Source organism: Fonsecaea pedrosoi (assembly GCF_000835455.1).
Source record: "Fonsecaea pedrosoi CBS 271.37 unplaced genomic scaffold supercont1.8, whole genome shotgun sequence".
In the NCBI taxonomy this organism is placed as follows: Eukaryota; Fungi; Ascomycota; class Eurotiomycetes; order Chaetothyriales; family Herpotrichiellaceae; genus Fonsecaea; species Fonsecaea pedrosoi.
The window spans coordinates 2158690-2172439 of record NW_013550608.1 but is presented as its reverse complement, the minus strand read 5'-3'; the positions used below and the strand labels follow the sequence as shown (position 1 = coordinate 2172439).

The window sequence follows — 13750 nt, the reverse complement described above, 5'->3', positions numbered from 1 at the left end:
TCGAGATCATAATGCATATGCATGTACGTACAGTGGGTAGGGAGGGAGGGAGGCAGAGAGGTAGGTAGGTAAACAAAGGTACCATATAAACTTGGGGGGGGGGGGGGGGGGAAAGGAAAGGAAACCGACAGATGTATGTACTGTACGTACGTACCGTAATCTTTAAACTTGGACTCCAGCGTCGCCTGCCTCTTGTAATAAATGTCGTCGAGGAACATGCCGTCCATGCTACTGATCTTGATGGCACCGGGCTCGCTGAGATAGCCAAACGTGTTGAATTGGCCGGCGTACACGTCCCCGCGTTCCGAGGTGGTGATGTTGAGCACCTGCACGACGAACTGGTTGTTCCACCAGGCGAGAATGTCGGCGCTGCGCTTCAGCTGCGGCGTGGCCCCGACGTCCTTCCACTTGTCGTCCGGGTCGTTCCAGCGCGGCGAGGGGATCGAGGCGGGAATGTCGGCGAAACCGCCGTCGTCCCGTAAAAAGCCGTCGTCGCCAGACATGGAGTTGGAGGCGTTGGCGTTGACGGAGAAGTGCAGGCTCAGGTTCGTGTTGGTGCACCGCGTCTCCGGGACGATCCAGAGAATGTCCTCCGTCCAGGTCGCGCCGAGCTCGAGCCCGCCGGGCACGGTGTGGTTGCGGATGCCGACGCCGCCGCTGAACGCGTCGATGATCAGCCCGTTCACCAGGTGGTAGCCCTCGTTGAGGATCATGGACGGGAGCACCTCGAGACGCCCCACCGCCCGGCTGGCGTTGTTGTCCACGTACCAGTTGTTGACGAGGTTGTAGGCGCGGAACTCGATGTCGAGAAGGTTGGCGACGGTGCCGATCTTGGTCCCGCTGGTGAAGAGATCTCGCGTCACGTCGGGAATCGTCGAGTTGATCACCGTGTGGTTGGGGTATCGGTTCCTGACCGCCGGGTCGTCGTAGATGGAGTGCGGGCAGTCCATCCATTTCTGCCAGCCGCACCGTCTATTGACGCCCTGTCGGTCCAGGGTCGCCATGCCGTAGTACGAGGGGTCTGTGAACTACATTAGCTCTGATGCTCGCTGCAGCTTTGAATTATATCAAGCGGAGGTCGTCAGACTTCACACACCTGGGACGTAAAAGAACTCGACGTCATGCAGCCCGCGAGACGGATTGATCCTCTCCAAGAGCGGCTTCGGGGTGAGAAAGTTTGCGACGACAAGACACACGGTCGCCAGAGTCACGGTTAGGGAGATGCCAAACACGCGCCAGCGGACCATTTTGCCCGTAAAGTTGCCTGCGGCGCCATCGCTCTGCAACAGCAGCGGCCACCACGAACTCTGGAGGAGATGGCTGATCGAGGACCATGTGACGGCGTCGAAGGAGCGGTCGCGGACGATGCCGACCAAGACAAACGCAAAGAGCAGGGGGATCAATATGTGGACTATTCGGTGTTAGTTAAATCAGAGCAACAGCGGTAGTTGTCAGGGGGGTTATGAGCCTTACGCAGTGAGATGCACCCAGAGATAAGACCTGCGACTTCTCCGACGGTAAGATTAACTTCGAACATTCTTGTCGAGGGGTATGTTCAAGACGGATGAACGGGTCAGGAAGAAGAAGGCCTCTTTTGGACAAGCCACAGCTTCATGGGGGAAGAAAGCGACGGTAGAAAGTCCAATAATGATTGTAATGAATCTTGAAACCACTCTCCTACCTTTCTATCATTGTCTTCTAATTCTAGCTGAGCGGAGAGGACGACACAGACTCGCTGGCAAAGTCGAGGGAGAAGGGACTTTTGGAGCGGTGCACAAGTGAGTGAGGTTGTGAGGGTGTGGGCCAGAGACCCAGAAGCCAGCGGTGCCACCAATGAAATAGAAGGAAACAAGCCCATTTTGGGCAATACGAACAGACTAGCCGGTTTGGGAAGCCTTCGCAGTGGCTCGCTCCGCCACGCGCTGTGGATTGGGACTCGGGGAGACTTTGTATTGACTTTGTGGACAACCACCACAGCTTCTGGATCCCAACCGCATGGCAGTGTGCTCGGTGTGGCGCGATGGACTTCCATATCGGGGTGAGATATTTTCTTGAAGGTGGAAACTAGTGTGTGACTGGCATTGCAGCCTGATGGCTCGAGTCGTCTGTTCTGGACTCACTTGTGCAACAGTGGTTTCAGTCCCGATCTGACACCGGTGGATTGGTTCTGTGTCAGTCCCCCAGCCAGATATCCGGGTGTACGTATCTTATATCTTAGGCTTTCGTCAATGACGACTTGGTCAAGTACAAGCACACATACACACCATTCACAGCGTACCGATGCCCGACATGTTGCGTGCACTCTTGTTGGTCCTCCAGACATGTTCCCTCTCCATCTTGATCAGGGGCAGTGTGGCGGCCGACATCAGCGATCATGAACTCGGCATCATTCTCGAAAAACGACAAAACTACACCTGCAGCAACCAAGGGCTCCAGGACGTCTGCGAAACAAACTCTGCAGACTGCATAGCTGCCATGTGCGAGTCATGCTCTGGCTATGTCTTTATCGCCAACTGCTGTGCCCTGGCCAGCTACACGGCGATGTTGCAATGCCTTCTCGAGGTGCAGAGTGACCCCTCCGAGATCACCATGACCGTCGGGTCGACAGCGACAAGCAACAGCCCCGACACGAGTACCCTCACGGCACCATCCAGTGCGGTACCCTCCCTCGGCATCAGCGGGTCGGACGCGTGTTCCGCTTTTGAAGAGATTGTGCTTGGGTGCGAAAGCGCGACGCCGGGCTTCTCGACCGAGGCGTTCAGCCGACAGACAAGCTGCCTGTGCTACAGCAACGGCACGTATCAGCCTGACCTTTACGACGCCATGTTCGCAGGCTGTCTCGCCTATCTTTCCACGGCCACGCCCGCAGAGTACTCGAGTATCACCACTGGATCTGTTGATTTCGCACCGTGCAAGAATGCGGCAACCACCACCCAAACGCACTCGTCTTCTAGCACCCATTACATTGGGTACACAACGACCAGCACGTCGGTAGCTGAGTCTACCTCGGCCACACCAAGCAGCGCAACACCCACAGGACCCACGCAGACACCAGAGCCGGATAGCAATGGAAGCGCGGGCCTAGCCTTGGTAAGTCGGACCCAGAACCCTCGCCTGTTCTTTCCCAGCCGTTACTTGAAGAACTCAGCTGAGTCCGCCAAAATCAGAATCGCCGGACACTAGGTTGGTTAAGTTGGTGTTTGGGGGGTTGTGTGGTAGCCGCATTATTGTAAAGTATGGATTTTGAACCTTGCCAGGTTTAGCGATCGATGCATTTGTGAACCAACATTACAAATGTTGTAGATGGAGACATTTTTCGACCAGGATATAACCCACACTGAGTGTGAGGGGACAATTCAGCCTCTGAAGACTTAAAAACTGCGCCAAACCATCCTTGGCTCCTTGGGTCTTGGGGACGGGGTTAAAGTGCGACAAGAAGCCCAAGCATGCACAAGACATGGAATCTGGACTGGGCAGGCCGAAGCCTAAAAGTGACTTCTTCTCGTATTCGCGTCGTTTCGGTGTTAGCGGCACCACCAACGCAAGTGGTTGGCGTGGTTGGGTACCTTTGTAAGTAACCAACGCCTCTGTTGGGGGAGCCGAGCCGTGTGAACAGCGAGTCAGTAAGTCAGGCTGAAGAGTGTTCTTTTTTTGGACCCAGTGCCACGACTGTGTCACGACATAGATTGTTACCAGGGATTTGTATCTCGGATTCGGGTTGATGCAGGAACAAGCATCCCTCAAGGCAGACCATGGTCAGTTTGGGAGTGAGAGAACAAACCTATTTGACATGCTTGACATGCCACCCCTCATCACAATGAGGCTGAGAATGAAAATCTAAGCAGCGGGGTCCCTGTTCGGTTGCAAAGATGAGCTTCGTTCGGTCTAGTTAGTCCTGCAAGGGCATGGTCGGGTGCAGAGTTTCCTGGCCTCGAAAGCCTCTACAGGTGTGGTCTGATCATTGGTTGCACAGACTTGGAGCTGGCTTTTGCAGACGAGGTAGGTAGGGAGGCGGCCTGAGACACTCCGAGCTGTACCTCGTACTTGGTCACCGGTGACTGTACTCAAAAGGTAGAAGCCGCCTTTTACCGGTGTTCTGATCGGCTCCCCCCTTGTGCCTCTTCTGGTTCTCGGCGTAGGGAAATGGGTTTGTTGGTTCGAGAAGCCCTGTTGTTGGCAGCCTGATCGAACAGTGAAGATGGATGAGCCGTTGCGTTACAAGTAGACGGGCGAGACGGACAAGTCCTAGTCGAGGAGGGGCAGGTGACAGCATAACGAGTACATCATCAAAGGTCTGATCAGATTTTTCCCATGGGGGCCAGAACGTCTTTCCTGGTGACTTGCTTGCTTGCCTCGATCTGTCTGTCCTCGGATCTGTACTGGTACAAGTTACTGACTGTGCTACAAGTTAAGTTGTCACATTTTCTTTAGCAGCACCGCCCCGTCCCGCATCTCCATTTCTGTTTCTACAAAGTATGTAGAAACCAAGCAACATACAAGACTTTGAGCAAGCACGGCAAGCTCTCTTGTCACCTTTTACCGACCAAGAACCCACCCTTGTCCTCGAAGCCTTTATCCATCTTTATCCAATCATCTAGTCTCTCAGTGACTGTGCCCCGGCCCCAATGCAACCAAATGCGCCCTGCACAGCCCGCAAGCCGCTAATGCAGGTTATCCCGCTTGCCCGGCCTCAGATACCCCTGCGGTTCCAACGTTTCTGCCTTTCTCTTTCCCCACAGCCTCATGTTGCTCCGATCCGGTTGTTCAAGGTGTTCTAGTAGACCACTACCACTACCACGCGGCCGCATTGCCACAAAGGCTGGGCGACCAGCGGGCTGAGAGAGAGAGAGAGAGAAAGAGGCATAGAGGATATCATCCCAAACTCGTACGTAGCTCGTGTCGGTAAGGCGAGATGAGAGGCTGGCCTTTCTTTCTATAACAATGGGCCAACGCCCCAGCCCTTGGACTACGAATTTGTTAGATGTATGTATGTACAGCAAGTAACCAGACGACCATTGACGCTCGTTTCACATCACATCACATAACAAAGTCATACTTTTTCATCGACACTCACTTACACACCATGAGGACAGGATCTTGGCTTTACGCCGCCGTGGCCATCCTTCTTTCGCAGTGCTGCTGCCTAGCCGCACCTGTGTCTTCCACTAAATCCGAACGAGGGGCATCACTACGTCTACCTGTGAGAAAGAGCCATGTCACAAGAGACCTCCAGCGTCGGTGGGTATCCGCCACGCTCCAAAACGCCGACTACTCGTACCTGGTCGACCTGGATATCGGCACGCCGGCCCAGACAATCACCCTGAGCATCGACACGGGGAGCAGCGATATCTGGGTCTACGGGCCTGGGTCATGCAGCGCATGTACGGGCGGAATATGTAAGTTTCCCTCACAAAAACCAATCACACCAAGACCATTGTTCGGTCCAAGACCCAGACCTGCTCGGACTAACATTTTGGCGACTAGTTGACCCCAGCGAATCGAGCACCGACGTCTACGACGAAAACCTGGGAGCCTTCTCGGCGAGCTATTTCGACGGCACGAGCGCCTCGGGGTACTACGTCGACGACACGGTAGGTTTCGGCTCGGCGACGGTGACGGGCGTGACGTTCGCGGTGGCCACGTCGGCGGCCGGCACGACGCGGGGGATCATGGGCATCGGGCTGGCGGGCCTCGAGGCCAGCGCGGTCAAGTACCCGGAGCTGCTGGACGACCTGGAAGCGCAGGGCCTGATCGACCGGCGGTCCTACAGCATCTACCTCGACGACCTGGAGGCCGGGAGCGGGTTCATCCTGTTCGGCGCGGTCGACGGGTCCAAGTATGCCGGGTCGCTGGTCACGCTGCCCATGATCCCGTACACGGACTCGGCGCCGCGGCTGCAGGTCGAGTGGACGTACCTGTCTGCGACGACGTCGGACGGCAGCACGACGCACCTGACGCAGTCGGGGTTCTCGTACCCGGTCGCCCTGGACACGGGGTACACGACGAGCGTGCTGCCCGTGGACCTGTTCAACGAGCTGGCGACCTACTTCTCCGTCTACACGGACTCGAACGGCAACTACCTCGTGCCGTGCGAGATGCCGTCCGGCTTCTTCAGCTTCGGCTTCGGCGGCGAAGGGTACACGCCCGCCGTGGCCATCCAGGTGCCCTTTTCCGAGCTGGCCGTCCCCGTACCCGGCGAGTCCGGCACCTGTCTGTTCGGCTTCCTCCCCCAGGCCCAGTCCGTCATCAGCTTCGGCGACACTTTTATGCGCAGCGCCTACGTCTACTACGACTTTGACGACTCGACCATCAGCCTGGCCCAGGCGGTGTGGACGTGAAAAAAACGTTTCTAAGAGAGGAGAGGAGAGGAGGGGGAGGGGAGGGGGAGTAATGAGATAATACTGACTACCAAGTGTCGTCGCAAACTGTGAGGTTTTTTTTTTTTGACGAGGGGCATATTCACCTAGGTATCTACTGGGTATCTGGGAGGCTGGCGGGCACGGAAAAACGCATATGTCGTGATGATAGCATCTGTCTGGTCAGGGGCTCACGGGGAGTTTAACAGGCCACAAATCAAAAATACCAATCCGTTAAATTCTCTATCAAACCCTTTCGCCTTAAAGATGGTCAGCTCTGCAACTCCTCGACCAATGTAGCTAGCCGATTCCCCTCCTCCAGACTCGTACCATGTGGTGAATGCAAAGATATCCATTTCCTCCCTCCGGTTGATGGTTCCATTGGGATGAGAAATACGGCTTCCTTCCTTCTCGACCCCGACCACCTCACACGGCATGGTTGCCTTTCACTCGAAAAGAAAAGGTAGGCGCTTGAGCGAGCTATCACTCCAACCGCATCGTTAACCGTCGCCACGTAGCCATGTACACATGTATGCATGCATATAACTATGCATATATACATATATACCTATACACAAATAATCCACAACAAAACCCACGATCGATTTTGTTAGGGCGAACATACCTCTGACAGAACTCGGTGGACCAGGGGTCATCCGGCCCGATAAACGGTGATAGGTCGAGCGAGATGAGGACCGGCATGGCGAGGAGGAACAGGAGGTTGGGGAATGCGGTGAGGTGGAAGAGGGGGAGGACCGGGAGGACCGGGAGGAGGGACAGGACGAGAGATGCTAGAAACGCGCCCGTACCCATATCCATGCCCATGCTCATCGCTAGTGTGGTGTCTCGTCTCGTCTTGTAGCGCACTGGGGGTTCGCAGTTGAGTTGGGTTGCATTCAACGTTGCTGTAGCTGTTGATGCCTAGTGAAGCTGGGATAGGAAAAGGAACAAAGGAGGGATATCCTTGCGCTGGAAACACCGGAAAAGGGAGAATGAGTTGAAGCAAGACATAGCTGCTAAGAGCATTAGATATTAGTAGCAGGGGGCTTGTGAAGACACTGCTTCTGTGATAATCAGACTCAAACAGGTGAGCCAAGTCGTTGGCTTCTGCTGCTATCACAAGAGTAACAGGAACAATCTTCTCGAACCGAATGGTCGACAGGCTGAATAGTGAAGAAGTCCTGCAAATCCAGCGCAACTCTTCTCCCACCATCTGGCAGATTAGGTAGGTGCCTTTAGAAGCCGACAAAGCAATTCCTTTCATGCCGCTTCTATGTCCCTCTCGTTCTTGCGTGCCGTTTTGCTATATCCGAACCCATGTCAACTCGAGTGGCGATACTTGTACTGTCACCAAACCTAGGCTGATGTTGGATTGAAATCGGGCTGTGGCCAGAGCCGCCATTGGAGGACAGAGAAGAACCACAAAAATAGCCGAGCGGATAGTGATACCGGTTGTATCAATTGGCCTTCTCCATGGCCATGGAGCAGGAGGAAGCGTCATTCGGCGTAGAGATTAACGGCCAGCAGCAGCCTTAGTGATGGGTCCTCTGATTATATGCGTCGACACATCCTCCAATGACAGGTGGCACCTAGCTGGCAAGCAGGACCAAGATGCGTCAGCACAAACAGGTCATCGTCGAAATCTCGTTGACAAGTGGCAGGGAACGAGGAAAACTCCAGGTCCTGGTGGTGATGGAAATGGCAACGTAGACCAGCCTAGCCATGGGAGATTTGTTGGCCGTCTCCAGAGGCGTGTCTCTGATGTTCACTGCTCAACTCTTTCCTTCGTCAATCCTTACTCCCTCCACCGCCGTCTCATCCAGGACCACAATCCCGTACGGATCTCTATCCCTTTCGCTGACCACCACTTCCACATTCTCATCATTCAGCATCTCTTTGATCTGCCCGGTCAAACGACTCTTGCTAGCCTCCTCACCTCTCATCTTGGCCCACTCCTCCTTAAGTTCCCTCTCCAACTTTTCCCTCATCACGTTCCAGAGGTACCCTCTCTCGGAGTTTGAGTGGAACAAGGAAATAACACAGCCACCTCGTTCGATGACTGCCAAAGCCTCGTGGTGACTCAGCTCACCTGTAAATATCAAATCCGCCTTACAACCCCGGACCACGCCTCCTCCGCTGCCTGGGCATGTGGCAACACTCGAGATAGCCATCTCGTCGAGATTTCTCCCCTGAGGGATGGCCACCGCAAAGCCTTTGGGAAGGCCGATCGCGTGAGCGATGCGGGTGATCAGAAGGGTCAAGGGTTGCGGTGAAGAAAACTCAATCAACCGCCCAGCCCCAGTGTTGGAGGAGTTGTAGACACTGGACGAAGTAAATTGGTTCGCTGCGTCAAGGGACGCGCGAGGAGACGGGGTAATGACGCTCCGAGTGTGAGGGATTACAGCAGCGTGGAAGTCAGATGTTGGCAGCGGCAGGGCGGGCCTAGAATAGGTCCTGCGCGCATGGCTCGGACGAGAGATCTTCATCTTTGCTCTTGGAGTGGTGAATGGGTCCGTCATTGCGTCCTCGTTGTGATGCGCCGAAGGAGACGTGGGTTTTGTAGAAGGATTGGAACGTATGTCTGAGTCGCTTTCAGAGGTCGTGACTTCTGTATCTGATGGAGCTGAAGCCACTGCATATGCCTCGGGCTCCGGATCGTCTATCTTGCCCGTCACAATATCGCAGAGCCAGTCGGCCATTCCGTCAGGAACCGTGTCAACGGCCGTGTGCGGACAATACACGCTGATGCCATGCGCAAGCAGCAGTGTCATGGACAACTGCTGGGTGTCATCCGTGGTTATGGACTTGAGTCCCCGAAATATTATAGGATGGTATGCCACCACCACCGAGTGATTGTTTTCCATCGCCTCGTCTGCGACTGCTCGAGTGAGGTCGACGGTCAATAGGACCGAGTTGCGATTCCGAGGCCGAGAGGGTATGAAGGGAGCTTCGATCAGCAGACCTGTGTTGTCGAAGGTCTTGTCTGCCAGTGACTCAGGGTAGAGACGGCGCATCGAGGACACCACGGCAGTGGTGAAGGGGGAGACATTGTAGGTATGGGGTTGAGAGGTGCTCATCTTGCGACGGATCAAGAGAGCTTTGAATTTAGGAATATAGACAGCTTGAGTGAGGAAAAATCGAAGCATCAGAAACTTAGTCGAGGGCAGCACATTGTCGGCCCAATCAGTCAATGTGCTGCCAGCTCACGTCGTGTCCAAGAACATGTGGGCATTGGAAGCTGGTGCGTTGGTTGTCGCAGGAAAAATAGAGGCGCGAGGCTGAACTCATGGACCGCCCTCCGATGACGCACTTCGAAGCAGCTCTTTGGGGGACCGAGAATTATTATTTTCCGCCAGGGTTGATTTCCAATTCGCAATACCATCAGTAATTGATCTTCAACTATTGGAAGAGAAGACTTCAATTTCACCACAAGACACCACCCAACTCGGCTATCCGTCACGAACCCTTCTCCTCAGCCCTAAGCCGTGTCCATGCAAGTCTATACTGCTCTGGCATCGCAAGCGGCCCGCCGAGTCACGACTACGATTGTCCGCGCAAGTAGCACCATCACCAGACAAACACCCCACCGACGCCCAGGACTCAGGCCACGGTCCTTTCTCTCGCGTTCCTTTTCCGTCACAGCTTTGCGCTCCTTCACGTATTCTTCGACAAACAATTCCCCACCAATGGCTGCGCATACAGACACTGAAGCCGCAGAAGTCGCCGTATCCTCCTCCCCTCCCATCACTCCAGACTTCCTCACCGAGAAACTCAAACAATCCATAAACATAACTCACATCAGTATGGAGGATATGTCGGGGGGTTGCGGGCAAGCCTTTAACGCCATCATCGTTTCCCCAGACTTCGAGAAGAAAACACTACTGGCAAGGAGTCGGCTGGTCAACGGGGTGTTGAAGGATGAGATCAAGGCTATCCATGCCTGGACGCCTAGATGCTTGACCCCGGAGCAGTGGGAGAAGGAGAGAGAGAGAATAGGATGAATGAAAATCCGGACGTGAATTGGGGGAGAGATAGACCTCGCCGGGGCCGAGCTCGCTGTCTGATTAATGACAATTGCAGGTGGACGTGACTCTACACTTTCTGGTACTACTACATCAGTTGAAGTGGATGCCTATTATTCAAAGAGCTGGCTGGCTGTTTCGAGTCTGGCCATGAGCATTCCCAGATGATATCTCGACGGACAAGACAAGGAAAGTCATCAGAATAAAACCATTTACCCCAGATATTGGGCCCAAAGCTTCAGATGTTGTTGGAGCTGGTGGGCAGATAGTTTTTTTAAACCCATTATTACCGCACAATACCTAGGTAGATGTTAGATAGTTCTGTACACCAAAACACCTCTTTCACTACATGTGAGCCACAGGATTTATATTCCATGTTTCCCTTGGAAACCCCAGGTCGGTAGCCCAGGGACAACCATCACACATATAACCCGCCGCCAGGTACCATCTTTACAGACCATGGAGAAAGTTGAAGCCCATGAGCTTCTCCGTGATCAAAATTCAACACCAAAAGGTCGATGGCCTTCCCCAAACCCAAAAATCATTCGTGAAGAGGTATCGTAAATCAAAAACTTGCCCCTGGTTTTCCCCCACCCTTATATCTCTCATCAAGTCGTGATATGGGTCGCTGTGTACCCCTGCAGGAAGCTTATGGGCTTCTTTCTACTCGATTGATACTCTTCGACGCCGCTCAAATGTTCGGCCGATATCCTGCGGGGCTGTTGAGGCTCGAAGGTCGGAAAGACGAGATCGCGTCATTGGTCGAGTGGCATGTCAATGGATCAAGAGGCCCATCTGACCCAGAGCGACTCATCGTCAAAGATTACCGTGTGCACTAGAGCTCATGCATGTATATCCCTTGCTGTAATCCGCCTCTTTAGAAATGTTTTGTCATAATCATTGCCGCATTGGCGCAGCCATTGGTTGATTTTGGGGTGGGTATATGCGTTGGCGTTTATTCGAGTTGCCCATATTTGATCCTCCGCCCATTTCCGACGGACCTCTTCTGTGTGTCTGCTGCTGCTGCTGCTGCTGCTGCTGCTGCGCGAGCATGCCGGACCCTCGCAGCCCTACGGGAGTCTGTGGCCCGTTTGGAAAGGATGTCGGGTTTCCATTTGTGTCCATGTAGTGTTGTTGTTGTTGTGCCATGCCGCCGTAATGTATATTGGGGTTTACCGGCGACACTCCTGAGTACTGGCTAGGAGAATTCCACGTGCTTGATCCCGCGGGAGAAGCCTCTGCTGACATATCGTCACGGACGGAGTGAGCCGTCGATGACGCCGCTCCCGATGGCGCAGTTGTTGCTGACATTGGCTGCGGCTCTTGTGGTATCAACTTGAGATGTGGCAAAAATCTCTCCAACATATCGACCAGGGATTTTCGCGTGAACGGCTTGGGCAACACATCGTCCATGCCATGATGGAAATACATAGAAATGTCGTCCGCTCGAATGTTGGATGTCATCGCGATAATGGGGGTTCGGTCGAACTGTCTGATGATATGACAGGCGGACACACCATCCAAGTTGGGCATGATGATATCCATCAATATCATATCGTACTTGTTCCCTTCCTGCAACTTGTTCACGGCCTCCAAACCGTCGAGAGCCGAATCAACAACGCACGAGAGCGAGTGCAAGAACTTGCCGCCAATCTGACGGCAGGTCGGGTCGTCTTCGACCAGAAGAATTCGCGGCGGTCGACTCCAGCCAGGATCCGCTGTCCCACTCTTCTTTCGTGTGTCGGCGAACTGTGCTCGTGGATCTGAGCCGTCTCTCGGAGGTAACGAGTATGGGATGTGATTAATGTACTCGCTGGATAGCGGGTCAATGCCGTTGGTTGACCCCAACGGATATACAACCGTCTCTAATTCGGCCGGGTTGATCTTTGAGAAACCCATGCTGCCGCTTGGAGGGGCAGAATTAGGCCCGCGGAACTGCCCAGATCGAGGGTCCTGTCCTACTGGTGGGGTATGCATGTTCGCGTTCATCTGTTCGAGCGCAGCGATGTTAAATTGTCCATCGGAATTGATATCGTTCAGGAGCTTCGCGGCGTGTTGTAAGGGTGACGCCGGTGTGTCTTCATCCTGGGGAGGCATATTCTGGCTCGTGGGGGTCAGGGTTGTGCCTGTCTGTGTAGAGTCCGAGGGTGGAGCAAACAGCTGCTTGCTGTCTCTGCGCTGTTTCGCGTCGACGGATTGCAGGAATATCATGACATCCTGCATGACTTTTTCGTGATTGACGACCGTTTTTTGAAGTCGGACGATCTCGAGCGCCAACATCTGATACTGGGATTGAAGTTGGTTGTTACACGTCACAAGAGACTCTATTTGCTGGGCCTGTGCGACAATCTGTTGGTTCATTAGGTCGATTTGTTGGATGGGAATCTGTTCGTCGTTGAGACTCGATGGCTTCCGAGGGGCGGGGGCCTTCCGTCTGATATTGTCCAGACTCTCCTTGTTGTGCTGCCGGAACTCTGGGTGTTTAAATTCCCAGGCGTTGACGCCGTACATGGATGATCCGCCGTCCTCATTGTTCTGTCGCACTTTGTGGAAATCATATTTGTTCAATTGCCGGACAAAGCTGGCGAAATTGGAGTGTTTGAAGTGTTTGGGGAGGATGGACTTTGTGAATTTTTCGTTCTCTAATACCACAAAGCTGTCACCATCATCGCCCCAACGGACTACCGAAGAGTACGAAGGGTCTTCCAGCATTCTGCGCATGAATTAGCTCCGAGTGCCATCACGGATGATGGCTGCGAGGGAGATATACTTATACAGCTTGCGCACAAAGTCGCTCGAGTTGTTTCCCGCTGCACCCTGGCCGTCCATCTTTGTGTGATTTTTCGAGATCGAATTTTCCTCTTCTGTGCGATAGATTCCCTCCGAGATGTAACTTCAATTAGGGCCACAAGGACGTCGACGGCTTTCAATCGTGGGTGTTGCAATCTGCTGCACAATGCCGGATCACCGCAGCATCGCTAAAGATGCGCTTTCAAGTTTCGAAAGGTGCTGGAATACGGCAAAAGCACAATATGCGGGATGCGAGGTATGTGTGATCCGCCGTCAGATAATGATGATTGGAATGGAATGTGCTGGGCGGCAGAATGCTGGTCGAGTGGCACAGACAAACTCGGATGGTGGAGGCTGCTTCGAGGTTGGAGGGTGCAGAATGCTGGATTTCGGCTATTCGGCCGCAATGAGTCTAGGATTCCCAGATCTCTGGAGGGCCAAGGGCGATATGGAGCAAATGACGTGGAATGCCAGGTTACTCAGATATAAAGCGATGATAGAATTGTATAGCAGCGATTGAATAGAATGTGGACGTTCAACGAGTGCGGGATGGGGAGAGGATGAGTTTGTCTGCGTGTCTGC

At 53.9% G+C, this 13750-nt stretch overlaps 6 protein-coding genes across 6 annotated transcripts; 3 read left to right on the top strand and 3 right to left on the bottom strand.

Annotated features, from left to right (window-relative positions):
* Positions 1–154: 154 nt before the first annotated feature.
* Positions 155–1537, bottom strand: Z517_12103 (uncharacterized protein; the record flags this gene model as incomplete). Its single annotated transcript, XM_013423683.1, has 3 exons — positions 155–1021; positions 1097–1411; positions 1474–1537. Coding segments are annotated over 3 exons (1245 nt in total), but the record flags the coding sequence as incomplete, so codon positions are not given.
* A 743-nt stretch (positions 1538–2280) lies between these two features.
* Z517_12102 (uncharacterized protein) lies at positions 2281–3183 on the top strand (the record flags this gene model as incomplete). The annotated part of the gene is made up of 1 exon (XM_013423682.1): positions 2281–3183. One exon carries the CDS (start codon positions 2281–2283, stop codon positions 3181–3183), a length of 903 nt encoding a protein of 300 aa, XP_013279136.1.
* Positions 3184–5083: 1900 nt separating this feature from the next.
* Positions 5084–6338, top strand: Z517_12101 (uncharacterized protein; the record flags this gene model as incomplete). Its single annotated transcript, XM_013423681.1, has 2 exons — positions 5084–5396; positions 5485–6338. 2 exons carry the CDS (start codon positions 5084–5086, stop codon positions 6336–6338), a joined length of 1167 nt encoding a protein of 388 aa, XP_013279135.1.
* Positions 6339–8128: 1790 nt separating this feature from the next.
* Positions 8129–9433, bottom strand: Z517_12100 (YbgI/family dinuclear metal center protein; the record flags this gene model as incomplete). Its single annotated transcript, XM_013423680.1, has 1 exon — positions 8129–9433. One exon carries the CDS (start codon positions 9431–9433, stop codon positions 8129–8131), a length of 1305 nt encoding a protein of 434 aa, XP_013279134.1.
* Positions 9434–10042: 609 nt separating this feature from the next.
* Z517_12099 (uncharacterized protein) lies at positions 10043–10357 on the top strand (the record flags this gene model as incomplete). Its single annotated transcript, XM_013423679.1, has 1 exon — positions 10043–10357. One exon carries the CDS (start codon positions 10043–10045, stop codon positions 10355–10357), a length of 315 nt encoding a protein of 104 aa, XP_013279133.1.
* Positions 10358–11275: 918 nt separating this feature from the next.
* Z517_12098 (uncharacterized protein) lies at positions 11276–13207 on the bottom strand (the record flags this gene model as incomplete). Its single annotated transcript, XM_013423678.1, has 2 exons — positions 11276–13091; positions 13149–13207. The coding sequence occupies 2 exons, from the start codon at positions 13205–13207 to the stop codon at positions 11276–11278; spliced, it is 1875 nt and encodes a 624-aa protein (XP_013279132.1).
* Between the last annotated feature and the right edge of the window lie 543 nt (positions 13208–13750).